General features: G+C 42.4%; 2 protein-coding genes across 4 annotated transcripts in view; both read right to left on the bottom strand.

Annotated features, from left to right (window-relative positions):
• Nucleotides 1-1,505: 1,505 nt before the first annotated feature.
• LOC310854978 (lactoylglutathione lyase-like) lies at nucleotides 1,506-9,143 on the bottom strand. Of its 3 annotated transcripts, XM_083759766.1 has the most exons (8): nucleotides 9,088-9,143; nucleotides 7,794-7,934; nucleotides 6,611-6,693; nucleotides 5,731-5,871; nucleotides 4,726-4,793; nucleotides 2,910-2,999; nucleotides 2,170-2,252; nucleotides 1,506-2,125 (listed from the first exon to the last, which is right to left on the bottom strand). In XM_083759766.1, the coding sequence occupies exons 2-8, from the start codon at nucleotides 7,863-7,865 to the stop codon at nucleotides 2,117-2,119; spliced, it is 546 nt and encodes a 181-aa protein (XP_083615892.1). In that variant the 5' UTR covers nucleotides 7,866-7,934; nucleotides 9,088-9,143; the 3' UTR covers nucleotides 1,506-2,116. The 3 variants fall into 3 exon arrangements, with proteins under 3 accessions (XP_083615892.1, XP_083615891.1, XP_083615893.1); XM_083759765.1 differs by having other exon boundaries at nucleotides 1,506-2,252; XM_083759767.1 differs by lacking the exons at nucleotides 7,794-7,934; nucleotides 9,088-9,143 and adding an exon at nucleotides 7,693-7,704 and having other exon boundaries at nucleotides 1,506-2,252.
• Nucleotides 9,144-12,309: 3,166 nt separating this feature from the next.
• The window catches only part of LOC310854977 (calcium and integrin-binding family member 2-like), a 6,968-nt gene continuing 2,271 nt past the window's right edge, over nucleotides 12,310-17,006 (bottom strand). Inside the window, exons 4-7 of the mRNA XM_083759764.1 lie at nucleotides 16,705-16,852; nucleotides 15,719-15,914; nucleotides 13,741-14,132; nucleotides 12,310-13,557 (exon numbers count right to left, since the gene is read on the bottom strand). Of these exons, the coding sequence (XP_083615890.1) occupies nucleotides 14,111-14,132; nucleotides 15,719-15,914; nucleotides 16,705-16,852 (366 nt within the window). The 3' untranslated portion in view covers nucleotides 12,310-13,557; nucleotides 13,741-14,110. The remainder of the gene's footprint in view (nucleotides 13,558-13,740; nucleotides 14,133-15,718; nucleotides 15,915-16,704; nucleotides 16,853-17,006) is intronic.

Below are 17,006 nucleotides of genomic sequence, written 5' to 3'. Positions count from 1 at the left end.
CCGCGGCACACTGCGACTGGATTACCAGTCCGGTGCCCAGACCGTTACGCTACGGCCTGGGCCTGTTTCATGATGCTTAATGTAAATCGTTCTGGATTAAGAGTGTCTGCTAAATGCCTACATTGTAAATAAGTAGGCCTATAACACTCAGTCAGTAGCCTACTCTATGACAGGGGTTCTCAACATGGGGGTCGCGACCCCAGGGGGTCCCTAAATTATTCTGGGGGGGTCCCCAGATATAATATATTATATTGCAACTGAATGGCTGGAAAATGGAGGAAATTGAGTCAACACATACACATAGTACATGCATAAACTTTCCTTAATGATTATTATCTGTTTTCAGTATTCATTTATGATGTATTTTCACATTAAGGTTATTCTAGCAGTCCCAAACACGTTGAGAACCCCCTGCTCTATGGCAGCGGTTCCCAAACAAGGACCCCCAAATTGACACTCATTAGCCTGCAGACCCCCGTTATTATAATTAGAAAATATACGCCGGAAACCCATAAGAGAAGATTTTTGCGGCTTAAAAAAAAAAAGACATGTCAACTCAATTTCATTGTAACTAAGATATTCGATACAAATGCACTACTGCTGCTATGGGCCCTGGTTGGTTATACCCGGGTTCATACTGGGCCCTGGTTGGTTATACCCGGGTTCATACTGGGCCCTGGTTGGTTATACCCGGGTTCATACTGGGCCCTGGTTGGTAATACCCGGGTTCATACTGGGCCCTGGTTGGTTATACCCGGGTTCATACTGGGCCCTGGTTGGTTATACCCGGGTTCATACTGGGCCCTGGTTGGTTATACCCGGGTTCATACTGGGCCCTGGTTGGTTATACCCGGGTGCCAGATGGATCTGGTTGGTTATACCCGGGTTCCAGATGGATTTGGTTGGTTATACCTGGGTTCCAGATGGATTTGGTTGGTTATACCTGGGTTCCAGATGGATCTGGTTGGTTATACCCGGGTTCCAGATGGATTTGGTTGGTTATACCTGGGTTCCAGATGGATCTGGTTGGTTATACCTGGGTTCCAGATGGATCTGGTTGGTTATACCTGGGTTCCAGATGGATCTGGTTGGTTATACCCGGGTTCCAGATGGATCTGGTTGGTTATACCTGGGTTCCAGATGGATTTGGTTGGTTATACCTGGGTTCCAGATGGATCTGGTTGGTTATACCTGGGTTCCAGATGGATCTGGTTGGTTATACCTGGGTTCCAGATGGATTTGGTTGGTTATACCTGGGTTCCAGATGGATCTGGTTGGTTATACCTGGGTTCCAGATGGATCTGGTTGGTTATACCTGGGTTCCAGATGGATCTGGTTGGTTATACCCGGGTTAATAAACAGAAAATACATTTCCAGGTATAGTAGATCTTCAACTGGCGAGGTTGTTTTGTTGTGAGTAAATTAATGTGCTACTACATTACATCATTCAATGTATAAGTAAGAACAGTTGAACCACATTTGGAAATTATGACACAAGACAGTAATGATTGACGTTCACATTTATGACGAAGAATAGAGTCAACAATACCTGCAGGTGCAGGCTATTATTAAAATAATTATCATAATCATTAGTCCAACTCTATAGAGCGTCGCAGTCCCGCCCCCTTTCAGAACGGCGAGTGGCCCAGGAAATGATTCTCCATAGGCTTTTCAAAAAGTATTCATTTAAAGACGGTTACGCCGCGGACAAAGCCAACTTGGATCGTGACAAATCATGACAATGAACACAATATTTTGGGCCGATCAAATCATTTGAAAGAAGAAAATAAAGGCAGGAGACAACACTATTTGTTTTGTTTTTCTTCTTATAAATTATTTGATCGGCCCAAAACATTGTGTTCATTGTCATGATTTGTCACGATCCGAGTTGGCTTTGTCCACGGCATAACCGTCTTTATATGAATACTTTTTGAAAAGCCTATGGAGAAAATGAATGTAGAATCATTTCGTTCTGAAAGGGGGCGGGACTGCGACGCTCTATAGGTTGATCTGCATTAGATCACACGCTTGGAAGTGATTGAAAACGTGGTTGGTTGGGTGGTTGCTAGGGGGCGTGTCTATGAAGTGATTGACACCATGTTGCTAGGGGGCGGGTCTATGAAGTTATTGACAGTGACACCATGTTGCTAGGGGGCGGGTCTATGAAGTGATTGACACCATGTTGTTTGGACTCAGGATCTCGATCCAGTAGCCATCTGGATCCTGAATGAACGCCAGACCCTTCATCTTTCCTGCGCACACGCACACACGCAAACACAGAATGAAAACTAAATTAATAATTAGGGATGTCACAATCATGTAACTTTTTTACTTCCGATCCGATTCTGATCATTTGATTTTGAGTATATGCCAATACCAATTTTTCCCTATCCGATATTTATATATTTATAGAACACTCACAACAGTACAATATCCAGTCTAATACCATGATATTATAGATCACGTTTTTGTTGCTCCCAATGCGATTCCGATCATTTGAAAATGATGTGATTGGCCCGGGACAATCCTGTTAATAATCAAATAAAATATAATTAACCAAATAGAAAAAAACTCTAAAAATAATTGTGTGTTTTATGATTTTGACACATGGGTGCGTCATCCCAAAGTCCCAAACCCTACACGGCTTGTTCGAGGACGTGCTGTGAGTGGCCACTTTGAGTGGCAGTCGGGGCACACGCTCTGTGCCTATATATAGGGGTCTCAACTCGAACGGCGCAGAGTCGGATCAATCAAACTTCGCTCGCTCGGCGGTGTCTCGCGTGGGTGGCTCAAGTTCGCTTAAGACGGCGCGCCTCCTCCGTCTTATCGACCAGAAAAAAACAGTCCACAGAAGCGCGGCTATGCCAGGCTAAGTGCACAGAGCGTGCACGGTGCAGTGTTTATCTCACCGTCATCTGGTTTCTTGACAAACGTCACTCCTTGTTCTTCAAACAGTTTGCAGGCAGCGTACACATCTGGAACTGCTATACCAATATGACCTGAAATATATAGAGAATTATATACACACATCTGGAACCGCTGTACCAATATGACCTGAAATATATAGAGAATTATATACACATCTGGAACCGCTGTACTAATATGACCATATATAACATAAGAATTGAGTACAATGGAAATGTTCTGTTACCATTTTAGTATAACCTTTTGACTGTACTTCCTGTGTTGTTAATAAAGTTTATATATATATATTAAGGCTGTCAAAAATAACGCGTTAATGGCATTAATCAATTGCGTTAATTAATTGCGTTAAAATATTTAACGCAATTAACGCATGTTAGTGTTCCCCCTAACATGCGCCCGTGCGCGCGGCTCAGGAACGTCCAGAGCATAACAAATCTGTCACTGTGTAGCACACAGTCATGATTGAACAACACCAGAGATAGCTTGTGTATCGTAGTTGGGTTGCAAAGTGGTTTGATTCTGTAACTCTGTTGCGTTACTTTGTCTGCCTAGCAAAGCCCCATTAGGCTACACTGCACACACACACACACACACACACACACACACACACACACACACACACACACACACACACACACACACACACACACACACACACACACACACACACACACACACACACACACACACACACACACACACACACACACACACACACACACACACACACACACACACACACACTACTAGTGTTAGCCATCAGCGCACTGCAAGAATCACTCGCAGGTCCGCAGGTCGCAACTTGTGGACATTTTGAAAATGCCATTAATGTTTGTCCGGCTGGTTTCGTTTTGTCCTACGCGATTACGTGAATCAGCATGGCTGCGCCTGCAGTAGGCTATTACCAAAACAAACACATGGTACTTTTGTGTTGCACATGGAAAGCAACTGAAAACGACCATGGATATATTAAAGACAGTTCCCCTGTGCTGCTGTGCACAGCGGAGATAATGCACAACTCCAGGTACGACTAACTATCTCCAGACTAGTCCTGCAGTCCCGCAATGAAGGAGAGACAATCTCGCCTCTCACTACAGTCCACTACAAATAATGCCATTCTAGCCTTAAAACCTACATTTATATGTTATTCAATAATTACTTTAGCGCAAAATATAGGCTTTTCTAAACCAAGCCCTGTTTCCAAAAATGCTTATGTGCCATTATTGTATTTTGTGAAATTCAATTAACTATAGTCTACAGTTTAACCCATTGCTTCTCAGCTATTTTAATTTCAAGGACCCCCAAATTAAATTGATATAGAAAGTAGCCTAGGCCATTTTATTATGATTTTCATCTCTGGACTGGGACCCCAGTCTCCATTCATCCATCCATCCATCTTCAACCGCTTATCCCTAGTCGGGTCGCGGGGGCAACAGCTCCACCAGAGTGTTCCAGACTTCCCTCTCCAGAGCAACATTAGTGACTTCCTCCTGGGGGACCGCAGTCTACATGGCCAAAAGCCAGTGTTGATTTAACTCAAAGTGTAGGCTAGGCCTACAAATGCTCACATCACATCATGTCTATACTAAATGCATTAGAAAACAAAAAACATTCAAAAACGAATGTATATCCGCTTTCTGTCATTTATATTTCCATTTCCACAACAATAAACAGGAAAACATGGCATATTTTGGACATAGTTCGAATGGTGATTAATCATGATTAAATTAATTTTGAAGCTGTGATTAATCTGATTAAAAATTGTAATCATTTGACAGCCCTAATATATATATAACTCACCAAATCCGCGAGGATCTGAGTTCCCGTTGTGATAAGACTGATTCTCATCTGTCTCTGAACCCCAGTTACTGAGAGAGAGAGAGAGAGAGAGAGAGAGAGAGAGAGAGAGAGAGAGAGAGAGAGAGAGAGAGAGAGAGAGAGAGTTTAATGTTAGTGTCAGCCGTGGTCCCATGAGACTGATGAACACCCTGGTTCCTCACCCTTTGGTGATAAATATCGTATTGTGATACTAGCAAAAACATAGGGATACAGGGTTTAGCTTAAATAGGGCCCTAAGGGCTCCATTTTTGTCACCGCTAAACCCCTTATCCCTAAACGTCTTTGCCTTTTTTACTATTTTGAAAATCATTTTTGAATAGTTCAACTAGCCAATCTACATTGACACATTGTGAGCTTGTAAAAAAAGGCAAAGAAGTTTACGTGCACGTGCAGGGACGGAACGGAACGGTGCGCTAGAACGCGTCCCCCTAGATTCAAGAGAAGACGCACCTAATCAACATTGCGTCAGCAGACTTTCCAAGATGCATTAAGTACACAGTGGTCTAGGTTTACTCGCTAGTGTGCAGTAAATATGTTTGTCTGACTATGTTAAGTCTACTTTTGTGTTTGTGTGTCTAAAACTCTCATACACTATTTAACAATAGGCTTAGGCTATGCAGCCGTTCTGTGCGTGTGACGTTCCGTGGTAAGTAGCCTTGCCGAGCCAAGTACACCCCCGGACATGACGCTAGTATGTCGCAGGGAGGCACTGGGTCCCATTTTTAGAGTCTGGTATGACCCGGCCGGGGATCGAACCCCGAACTCCCAGTCTCAGGGCGGACACTCTAACCACAAGACCACTGCTGGATGTTCCGTGGTACCAGTAAAAAAAAATCACCATGACACCACTGGCCATAACACCGCCATGCTGGAGTGATCGAGTGTGAGTGAGCGACTGACCAAGAGTTTGGGTATTGGACTTCGGCTATACTATTATAGACTGTCTGAGAATCCTCCTTCACTTACTGGGTCAGTTCTATCGTAGCTCGTCTGGAGAAGGTCCAAGCGGTCTTCTCCTTCACGTCAGCAGGAATCTCCTTCTTGTCTTCAAAACCAAGGAAGAACAACGAGAACCGCATGGCCGGGAAGTCAAACTTCTGCAGGAGACTGGAGGGATGAGCCGCAGGCAGGCAGACAGACAGGCAGACAGGCAGGCAGGCAGTCAGGCAGACAGACAGACAGACAGACAGACAGACAGGCAGGCAGGCAGGCAGGCAGGCAGGCAGGCAGGACAGACAAAATTCCAAACATTACTAGTGTAATAAAGTGTATACAGTATAATATAATAAACAATTTACAATGTTGTAATTTACGAGACGCTCGTATGCAGTGTATGTCATTAACAAAAAAAGGTCAACCTTTCAACAAAATGTCATTAACTCTTCCAATGTCAAGCCATTCCCACAAATCTTTCAAGACCCATAGAACGTCTATCTATAAATGTGCCAAAACCGCATGAGTTTTCCTGATAAAAAACGGTCAGAATCAGCTTTTGTTGTGTTCGTTTATGTGCTAAAGATTGACTTTGAAAGCTGTTTCCCCGTTACAATGGAAGTCATTGAGAGCCTATATTTTTATTTCTAATAGTTACTATTAAACTGCAAAATGGAGCGAAATAATTCATGGAATGGACTAGTTTGCTCATAACAAGGTAAGAAAACAAACCCTCTTTCTGAGGTCCACACATGCTACAGCAAATATATTTATTGACACTGCTTAACCATTTTGACCTGCATTGAAAGCGTGACCAGGATCCTAACCTAGTAACCGTGGCTAACGTGGTATTGGCCAAACATTTCTAGCACCCTTTAAAATAAGAATAATGTAGTAATAATAATAATCTCACGTCATGCCCAGGATCCTGGTGTAGAAGTCCAGGGATTTGACCGGATCTTTAACTCTCAACATGGTCTGTTGCATCATGAAGTCCTACACACACACACACACACACACACACACACACACACACACACACACACACACACACACACACACACACACACACACACACACACACACACACAATCAATGTGTGTGGTGAATATAGGCCTACACATTACCACATTTAGTTAACCTTTTCAGCAGCGGGTAGGGCATAAAATGCCCAGTTAGGGCCGGGCCTTAATTGTCGGGCCTGTTGAGAAATCTAGTTTTCACTGGGCGCGGCTGCGCTAATAACTGTGGGTCGGGCCCGTCTAGAGTTTGAATGGACAGGTATCAGTCAAAAGAGAGACATCAAAGAGGAAGGACGGGTGGGGTGGTATCAATTCAACATGTGACCAAATTTGACTGAGGGACTGCCATTGGATTTTCTTTAGTTTTTTCATGACATAATTATGAAAGCAGGGAATCATAGCTTCAAATTGACATATTGGTTGTTCAGTTTGACCCACCAGTTTTGGAGATATGGCTTATAGAGTAATGTCTTGCAGAAAACAGCGAGTTGAGAAAACTTGAAAGGTTCACTTCTGTGGTCTCTAACATTACACCTAGCTACATGTTTAAGCATTTATTTCATATTTACATGCTAAATTTCAGCTCTGACACTTATTTCAGACATGCTCTAGTATGTGAAGAGTCTGCCTGTGCTATTAACTCATTTTGGATTTTAATTCCTCTGGAATTCCGCTGGAATTTGCGCGATGGCATGCTCTCAGTCAAATCTGGTTACATTATGGAATGTCAGAAGAGGTCAGCTCCACATTTGGAGAGGTCAGATGTAGAGTTGCTGGCTGGCTCTATGCAGATCTAGGTGATCTGCATATATGGTGATTCTTTACCATATATGGAGCGTGTCACGAGGCGTGGCGGTCTGATGGCCATATAGGGAGCGTGTCCCGAGACGTACGGACGGACTGACAGGTTTTGCAGGTCATAGGTCATACCTTGGCCATAGGACTGACAGGTTTTGCAGGTCATAGGTCATACCTTGGTCATAGGACTGCCGTACGACGGACTGACAGGTTTTTCAGGTCATAGGTCATACCTTGGTCATAGGACTGACAGGTTTTGCAGGTCATAGGTCATACCTTGGTCATAGGATTGCCATCCTTGCAGGCTGCCGCCACAGCTTCATCGGTGAGTCCCGTCATGTCACTCATAGTGATCAATAAACAATCAAGTTTTTATAACAGTAGCAGCTGCAGCTGAAACACCCTCTGCTGCTTCACCTGCAGTGAAACAGAGATAAATGTTTATAAAGTTAATCTGAGAAGGGAATCACCTGCAGTGAAACAGAGGAGATAAATAAAGTTAATAAACAGAGAAGGGATAGGGTTAGCAGCTGAAATAGCTCAGTTAGTAAACCTACATTTAGCTCCGAGAAGGTTCCAAACGCTTAAAGATACTGTGTATAAAGTAAATCAGTGTAACAGAACACAAGCAGAGAAACCAAATGTACCAAACATTAGCTCAGTGTTCCATACATAGACATATAAAATGGTTCCACCAGCAGATCCAACACGTTTCAACAACACAGACCAGGGTTAGGCTTAAAGAATATGTTTATAAAGTTAATCAGTTTAACAGGATAGAAGCAGGGAAACTTTGACACATATATATAGGGGCGAGATTCAGATCCAACCGCTTCAACAACAACACAGTTAAATGTTTATAAAGTAAATCAGTTTAGGCAGAAAGAACAGACTCACAGAGAAGAGAAGCAATAATAATAATAATAGGTGACATTGTGTCATGTTTCAGGGCTACAGATAGATCATATGACTGTGTGAGTGCAGCCTGATCACTAATCAGACCGTCTCAGCAACAATTAACACAGTTACACGTTTATAAAGTTAATAGATAACCTCACTGTTCTAATCTGTTCTGAATGATCCAATTCCAAACGGTTCAGATCAACACCACCACCCACAGTGTATAAGGATTGATTGAATGAAATATGTATTAACAGTTTGCAGAATTACAGTACATTTGAAGCACAAACTCAATACAAAGACTGTTAACTGTGAGTGGACGACCCAATAAAGCATTACACTTGTTTACAAGAGGGTCCACCTTTTTCAATTCATCATAGAAACGTACAAATAAAAAGGGAAAAGAAACATATACAGTGAGGGGGGAAAAGGGAAGGGAATACGTTTAACAGAACAGACTCAGACAGGGGAGAGAAGCAGCATAATTCTATGACCAGCAGATCCAAACGGTTACTTCAATCAACAACAACACACAGTTATATTCATGTTGTTTATAAAGTTATAATAACTATAACTTTAACAGAGAAACCACTGGGGTTCTAATGTTCACATCCAAACAGTCCAACAACAACTATACATGTTTATAAAGTTAATAAACAGATAAACCCACCGTGGATAGCAGAGGTTCTCTTCAGATGATCCAACCGTTTCAGCGACAACAAAACAGTGTGGCAGCTTAGATGACTTCCGTCTTCCGCCGGAATTTCAAAATAAAACGTTATTTGCAAAAAATAAATAAAAGCTTAATTTATGCTGTGTCATCGCCGAAACATATCAGATCTACAAGCTGAGAAAACGCGTCGCGTAAAAGATGCGTTTTCAGCATGTAGATCTGATGGCATCAACGGCGTCGTTGTGGAATTTCAAAATAAAACGTTTCGTTTCACAACCATGATCACAAATGTCAAAATCCGTTCAACCTTACACGTTTATGTTTAATAAATGACTCTTAATTATTTTATAATGACTCTATGATTTCTAATTATGTATTAGGTTGTGTTGTGAACTTGTGATCAATACAAAATATTATTTTGAATTGTGTTTTTTATTTAATTTCTTGACGTTGTTCTCACTTCTGCCAGCAGATAGCGCCAGATAGTATGTTTTCCATTGATAATACTTGTATAATATAAGTTATATATAAGTATTAGTAAGAAGATAATATTATTATCTTCTCTGGCAGATGGAAACCTCATTATGTCTAAAGCTGTTACTTTTTGGGAACTGTTTTCCATATTGATCAATTTATTTAGTCACAAGGTGTGAGGAAGGGTAAGTGTGTATGTGTGTCAACACACACATATGCCTACATATTTGTTTAATAAAAGGTGAAAGCACTATATCTTGTGATAGTAATCATCCGTATAGTGTTTGTTCATGTTCAGTAACAATGTTAATACACTATAGCTCTATATTATATATTATATATTGTGACAGTAGACAGTAGGCTAATCATCGCTATAGAGTGTTTGTTCAGTAGCCTAACAGTGTTAAATATAGCTCTATATTGTGACAGTAATCATTGCTATAGACTAGAGTGTGTGATACTATCAGAATATAGATCTATTTAAAACGTATTTTCACCAAAAGAAAATCACTGTCTGAAGGCCTGTTCATACTCCAGCTGTAGGTGATATAAAGTATAAAGGTGACCACCATAACGGTGGTTAGTAAAAACAGGCCTTTACCTTATATACCCTTTTCAGTGCAAACACACACACACACGCACGCACGCACGCACGCACGCACGCACGCACGCACGCACGCACGCACGCACACACACACACACACACACACACACACACACACACACACACACACACACACACACACACTCTCTTACTTAAACCCTATATGATGAAGTATAGGCAAAACGGGTGAAATATCTCGATGGGTTCTCTGCTAGCTGGGCCACGTGCACACTCCTTCACAGTTAGGGGTTAATAGGTTCTCTGCAGGATCTGCTGGGCACAAAGCCACGTGCACACTCCACGTGCACACTAGCTCGTCCACAGTGGCCACGGAGATATGGAGACAGTAAAACAGACTCCAGTAACGACTCTCTCTCTGCTGCTCAGTCAAGCATCAAGACTGCAGCAGCTGCCCTGCATGCAGGCTGTAACCTATAGCAACCACTGGAACATAGCTACCAATCAACCACCTAGCAACCATAGCAACCACTGGAACATAGCAACCACTGGAACATACTGTAGTCATATCAAAGCTTGCCTACTGTAACTCTCTACTATACTGGCCTATACCGACATGTGCACTTAAGTCTCTCCAATTGATTGGCACCTGTCATTGGGGAGTGTTCGGCAGGAGTAGGATGAAGGCCCTGCATCCTCACGGTGGGGGCTCCTCGCTGGCAGTAGGATGCAACAGCAGTGACACAGAACAATTTGATTGCAACTACATGGTGTAAAGTATAGCTACATCAGGACAGTGTCCTGATGTAGCTGAGTGAGCTTCGGAGTGAGCATGAACACTTCACAGATAAGAACGGACCGGTTTATGAAACATCTGCACAGAAACATTGTTTATTTCAGGTGTAGAACAACAGAAACATCATTTAATTCAGGTGTAGAACAGCAGACACATTGTTTATTTTAAAGCTGTCCTACATAATCAGCATGTAATTAAAGCAGGAGCCATTATACCAGCTTAAAGGTACATGAAATATCTGGCTTGTGAAAAGGTTACAGCTCAATATTGTGATAGTAATCATGGCTGTATAGCAGGGACTTTCAACCAGTGGTCTGGGGACCACAAGTGGTCCATTAGGCCGGTTCCAGGTGGTCCCCAGCTAAATTATGGAATGGACCCTTATCAGAACGCTTAACTATTGAGAGTGTAAAATGAAATCAAATGGACCCGAGTAAAATTATTGTTAAACATCTGCATTTTGTTAATTTACAAGAAGTCTACACAATTGAGCAGTTGAGACTAATAACATTCTAAGTCCATAATTTATTCTGACCCCTCCCCGATAAGGCCTAGCTGTCCTGACCTCTTATTCATAATGTATACAATACATTATGGATATTGAGTATCGAATAGAATTTATAGCAAGTGTAGAATCATTGTTATTTTAGTAACATTAGTTCCAAATGTTGTCGTCACTTCCAATTCCACTTGTTTATCCATTATATATCCTTTCTGAGTGTATAGCCTTGGCCAGGAGGCGAGCCAGGGACCTATAAATCCCATAGACACGTATACATATGGTCCGATATGCAAGCAGCAACGCAGCACCCTATAGTGTCCCCTTTAATAAAAGAGCAGGAGAGACTGGGAGGGAGACTCCTGCTATGGAACATGCACTCAAATAGCAACAATTACTATCACAGGATAAAGCTATTTAACACTATTTATAGTGTGACATTAATGAAATGAGTGGACATGACAGACTGACAGACAGACAGACAGACAGACAGACAGACAGACAGACAGACAGACAGACAGACAGACAGACAGACAGAGCCCTTCTATCAACTGAAGAACAGTCAACTATGATTGTCATTATGCTCATCATGAACAATTAATTAAATGTCTAGAAGCGTGTATGTACACATCATGCAGTTCATCAAGAAAGATTTGCATAGCTCTCGCCTGTGTTGGCCTTTAACCCTAAGCCTGTACTAAACTGTGCTTTTGATCCTTCGACACTTTGTAACCATCATGTCTTTAAATACGAACCATTGACGTCTTTATTTTAACCATCAATGTATCTTTATATTTTATGCAAAAGCTCATTGGACAGAAAAGCCCTGTTTTACCTGTTTTATTTATTTATTTATTTTTCTTTTCTTTAACTCCTCCCTCCCTCCCGGTGTCCATCTTGTTTTGAAAGGTCAATCCTTTTACAGTTCAGACATTGCGCATCCTTGAGCCTCCTGAGCCCCTTCTTGTCGTTAAATGGTTAAATATCTGGGCGAGCACAACGCTGCCTGCCCAATGGTCGGAATCCAACCTCCTCGTTGTTACTCTCAAGTTGTACAGTTGTACATGTGACCATACGTTGGGGGTGGTAGTTAGGTTAAGGTTAGGGTCTACCATAGGGGAGTTAAGGTTAGGCATTGGGAGTTTAAGGATAGGGTTATGGGTAGTCATATGCCTACCATAGGGGATGGGTCGTTAGGGTTATGGGTAGGTATGGTTATGTAGGAATGATTAAGGGTAGGGCTGGTACGGGTACAGACGGTGAAGTTAAGGGTAGGGCTGGTAGGGGTACAGATGGTTAAGTTAAGGGTAGGGCTGGTAGGGTACAGATGGTTAAGGGTAGGTTAGGGTATTGGGTTGGGGTTAGTCAAGGTGTCCTTGTCAGCATGAATGCTCGCGGGGCTGCCGGGGAATCCCGTAACGTCAAGCGTCCGACGGATGTTCAGATCCATCCCAACTGGTGTGAGACTGTTCTGATTCCACCACTGAAGTCTTCTCATCTCTCCTGAGGTCTCTATCGATACACAAACGTAACGGATGGGAAGGAGACCTTGTTTGTTTGAAATAGACGAGATAAACTGTACATTCCATAGATCCAGAGATCTATTAGCACTATCGGTATCAAAATTAGCCCCTAGTGGTTCGTTTTTCTTTTCTTTTTTCTTTTTTTCTCACTTTCCCACTGTAAAAGGAAGAGGTGTCGCTTAATACGTGATTAAATGACAGGGAAAAACCATCATGCAGGTTTATGTCTTTTGGAAAAGTATCAGCAGAACATCAAAAGGCAGACAGACGAACGGCTGTTTCTTACGGAAAACAAGAAGAAGAAGAAGAAGATACTACAAGAAGGTTCTGTATAGAAAGGACTAAGAACTGTGAAGATATTCTACTCTGAAGGATTAACTGTCAAGTACTTCTACTCATCTGAAGAGCTCAACTACTCTTGTCAAGTACTTCCACTCATCCGAAGGTTAGGACAGGCACTCTGTTGAGGTTGAGGTGATCCAGCGGTTCATTTGAAGCTTGCAGGTCGTCATGACCTCACTTCCGCCCAGAGGGGAGGTGGAACATAGACCAAACATCAGGGAGCTGAAGACCCATCATCACTGAAGACCACCCGAAGACCATAACTGAAGACCTCCACTGAAGACCATCACTGAAGACTACTTGAAGACCATCACTGAAGACCACCTGAAGACCACCTGAAGACCATCACTGAAGACCACCTGAAGACCTCCACTGAAGACCATCACTGAAGACTACTTGAAGACCATCACTGAAGACCATCACTGAAGACCATCACTGAAGACCACCTGAAGACCTCCACTGAAGACCATCACTGAAGACCACTTGAAGACCATCACTGAAGACCACCTGAAGACCTCCACTGAAGACCATCACTGAAGACCACTTGAAGACCATCACTGAAGACCTCCACTGAAGACCATCACTGAAGACCTCCACTGAAGACCATCACTGAAGACCACCTGAAGACCATCACTGAAGACCTCCACTGAAGACCACCTGAAGACCATCACTGAAGACCACCTGAAGACCTCCACTGAAGACCATCACTGAAGACCACCTGAAAACCATCACTGAAGACCTCCACTGAAGACCATCACTGAAGACCTCCACTGAAGACCATCGCTGGTTGAACACATCATCATCCACGGCTCAAAGGAATCTCCTCAGATTCGTATATGGAAAGTGCTGCAGTAGAAACAAAAAAGGCACCTTTTTAAAACGTGTGGAAAAACATTTATAAACAAAGATGTTTGATGTGTTTTGTATCAAAAGACCCTAAAAGTCCAATCTGAATGATTTCCTGTCAAACAAAAACAACGTAAGCAGCGATAAGATGGCGGCCAAGCATACATTTGCAGACTGGAGATGACGTACATTTTTTTGTTACGCTGATTGGCTTAATGGGGTTGTCCATCAACGCTGTACTCCCGCGACCAACTAAGCAGGGTCCAGACTCACACAAATGAATGGAAATTTCAAGGGGGAGTGATTATCTCCGAATGTCATTCGTTAGGAGTGAATAGAGTTGATCAATTCATACAATCATATCATTGGGAAATCCAAACGTCAGAGGTCCTTTGACGAATCATTGGTTGGGATCTTTAGTTCTTAACCGTTACCCATGACCCTCTACGTCATATTGCCGAATGTTGTGGAAAACACAAGGTGAGGAATAGACAATGCATTAATGCACTGCCTTGCCCTTGTTGCATTAATTAAGAAATGTAATGCGGCACTGCCTTGTTGCATGTTTGTGTAACAGAGTTTAGTGGGTTCCACTTGCTCCATCAGTATTGACATTTCTTATTGGTTAGTGGGCGGCACCTCATTGAATAAATGTCAGTCTAACAGAGACATGTCCATGGTAAGATGTGTTCCTCTGCACTCTGTATTTTCAACAAGAGTCTGTATGTTTACTGTGATACTGTGATGAATATTAGTTGTTCTAAACATGCTAAATGTACCAACATGAAGTGGTGATGTTTTGTACATGTTTTCTATTCATTATTTTGACATACTAAACTGTAAACTCTTTATAAAACATGCTCTTGGTCACACTGTTAATTCTGTTATAGACGTGCTGAGGATTGGGTGTGTTTCAGACAGAAACTGACCAGATACGTCTGTGTATTTACCAGGTACATTGTGTTGTTATTTCTTTGAAATCTGTGTTTTATGTTTATTGATTGGGTCAGTCTAACATGAGACATGCCCATGACGTGCTGACAGAAACTGACCAGATACGTCTGTGTATTTACCAGATTAAACTGTCAACAAAGAGAGAAGTCGTCCGGAACTTCATTATTCCACAACACAACGCAGATCACACGTTACATTTGGTAGGTTAGGGTTAAACCATGCAGCCACCTGGTGGCGGGAGAAGATAGTTAAACCCTACCAGGGGTTAGGGTCTTAGAGTATATATGAATAGAGGCGGCACCCGGCGAAGTGGACGTAGTGGCCGAATTTGGTATTGCAGTTTGGACCCAAACACATGAACGCGCTGGTCCGTTGACTATCATTGCGCACGTTCATGATGACACGTGAACGCTGTTTCATACGTGAACACACGTGAACGCGTGCAATGATAGTCAATGGCCAGCACGTTCATGTGTTTGGGTCCAATCCATCCCAGAATGTTCCCCAGAATGTTCCTACCCGGAAGGAGGAGTGAAATCGTCTCATGCGCTTTAGAGCAACTTAATGCAAGTGGATGGGAGGAGAACTCGGGTGCCGTCTCTATTCATATATACTCTAAGGTTAGGGTATACCTTAAGAAGTCGGGTGCTTTAGAGATCATGTTCTCAAAGTCCTGGAAGGACAGCTTCTTGTCTCCGTCCAGGTCGGCCTCCTCCATGGCCTTGTCACACACCAGGGTGACCTCTTCAGGGGTCAACTCTCCTTTGGCCAGCTTGTTCAGAGTCTTCTCCAGGTCCTCTTTGCAGAGGAAGTTATCCATGTTGAAATCTATAACACAAAATAATCTAATTAATTAGAGGCTTTGTAAAAAAATATATATCTCAATTAATCGCATATTATTTTACCTGAGAACAGTGAGAAGCATTTTTATTTTTTCTAATTGGATTTTGGTATACGAGTGAATCAACGATATAGTTACTAAATGAATACAATGTATTTATTTTATCAAGGTGGTAAGCTACTTAACCAAGACCAACAAATAGCAATTGTAGGAATATTCAGGTAGTCTGTGTGTTCTTTGACTATCTAGAAGTGTCCATTTGTACGTCTGTTTTGATGAATTGAATAAGGTGGACCCTCTTGTAAACAAGTGTAATGCTTAATTGGGTCGTCCACTCACAGTTAACAGTCTTTGTATTGAGTTGTGCTTGAAATGTAGTACTGTAATTCTGCAAACTGTTAATAAATATTTAAATCAATCAATCAATCCCTCTGCTATTGCACACAACCATGCTTTCATCCAAGCTTCCATCCATTCGCCTTTTAAATCTAAATGTCCCATTAACAGGGCCAAGCAATGCAGCGTTGGGAAGGGACGAGGCCAGGGCATGTGCGATTAAAACTAAATCTTGGAAATAGAAATCAGAGATAAATGCGTTGTAAGTCTATCGGCGGGGCGGCCATCTTGTTTTCCGGTCCATTGCCTGTTGAGCGATAACTACAGCAACCGGGAGCTAACCAGATGATGGTGAAGACGGCGATCTTTCACAATAGAAATAAAAAACTAAAATAACGTCAAAGACGTCTTTGGCGGTAAACAAAGTTTTAATGGAATTACCGTATATCTTAAAGGCGTAGATGGTTTTAACCCCTCGCGGTGATGTCTCACACAGGGCAGAGAACATGTCCACAAAGTCGTTGAAGGTCAGGCTGCCCCGTCCGTCCTCCGAGAAGGTCTCCACGATGCGCTCTCTGAACGGGTTCTCCTGAAGGGGGCGCAAGAGAGACGGACCTTCATGTATATATTTGTTTAGGACAGACAGACAGACAGACAGACAGACAGACAGACAGACAGACAGACAGACAGACAGACAGACAGACAGACAGACAGACAGACAGACAGACAGACAGACAGACAGA

The sequence above is a fragment of the Protomyctophum parallelum genome, assembly GCF_964188405.1.
Source record: "Protomyctophum parallelum genome assembly, chromosome: 2".
Classification (NCBI taxonomy): Eukaryota; Metazoa; Chordata; class Actinopteri; order Myctophiformes; family Myctophidae; genus Protomyctophum; species Protomyctophum parallelum.
Note: the sequence above shows the minus strand (reverse complement) of the source record. Positions and strands in the feature narration are given on the sequence as shown.

Excerpts from the sequence above, each read along its gene's own strand:
- LOC310854978 (XM_083759765.1), bottom strand. The coding sequence starts at position 7,865 with ATGAGTGACATGACGGGACTCACCGATGAAGCTGTGGCGGCAGCCTGC. Across the intron at positions 5,872-6,610 it reads ACCAGGATCCTGGGCATGAC|TCTCCTGCAGAAGTTTGACT; the intron begins GTGAGATTATTA and ends TCATCCCTCCAG. Across the intron at positions 4,794-5,730 it reads GCTACGATAGAACTGACCCA|TAACTGGGGTTCAGAGACAG; the intron begins GTAAGTGAAGGA and ends TCTCTCTCTCAG.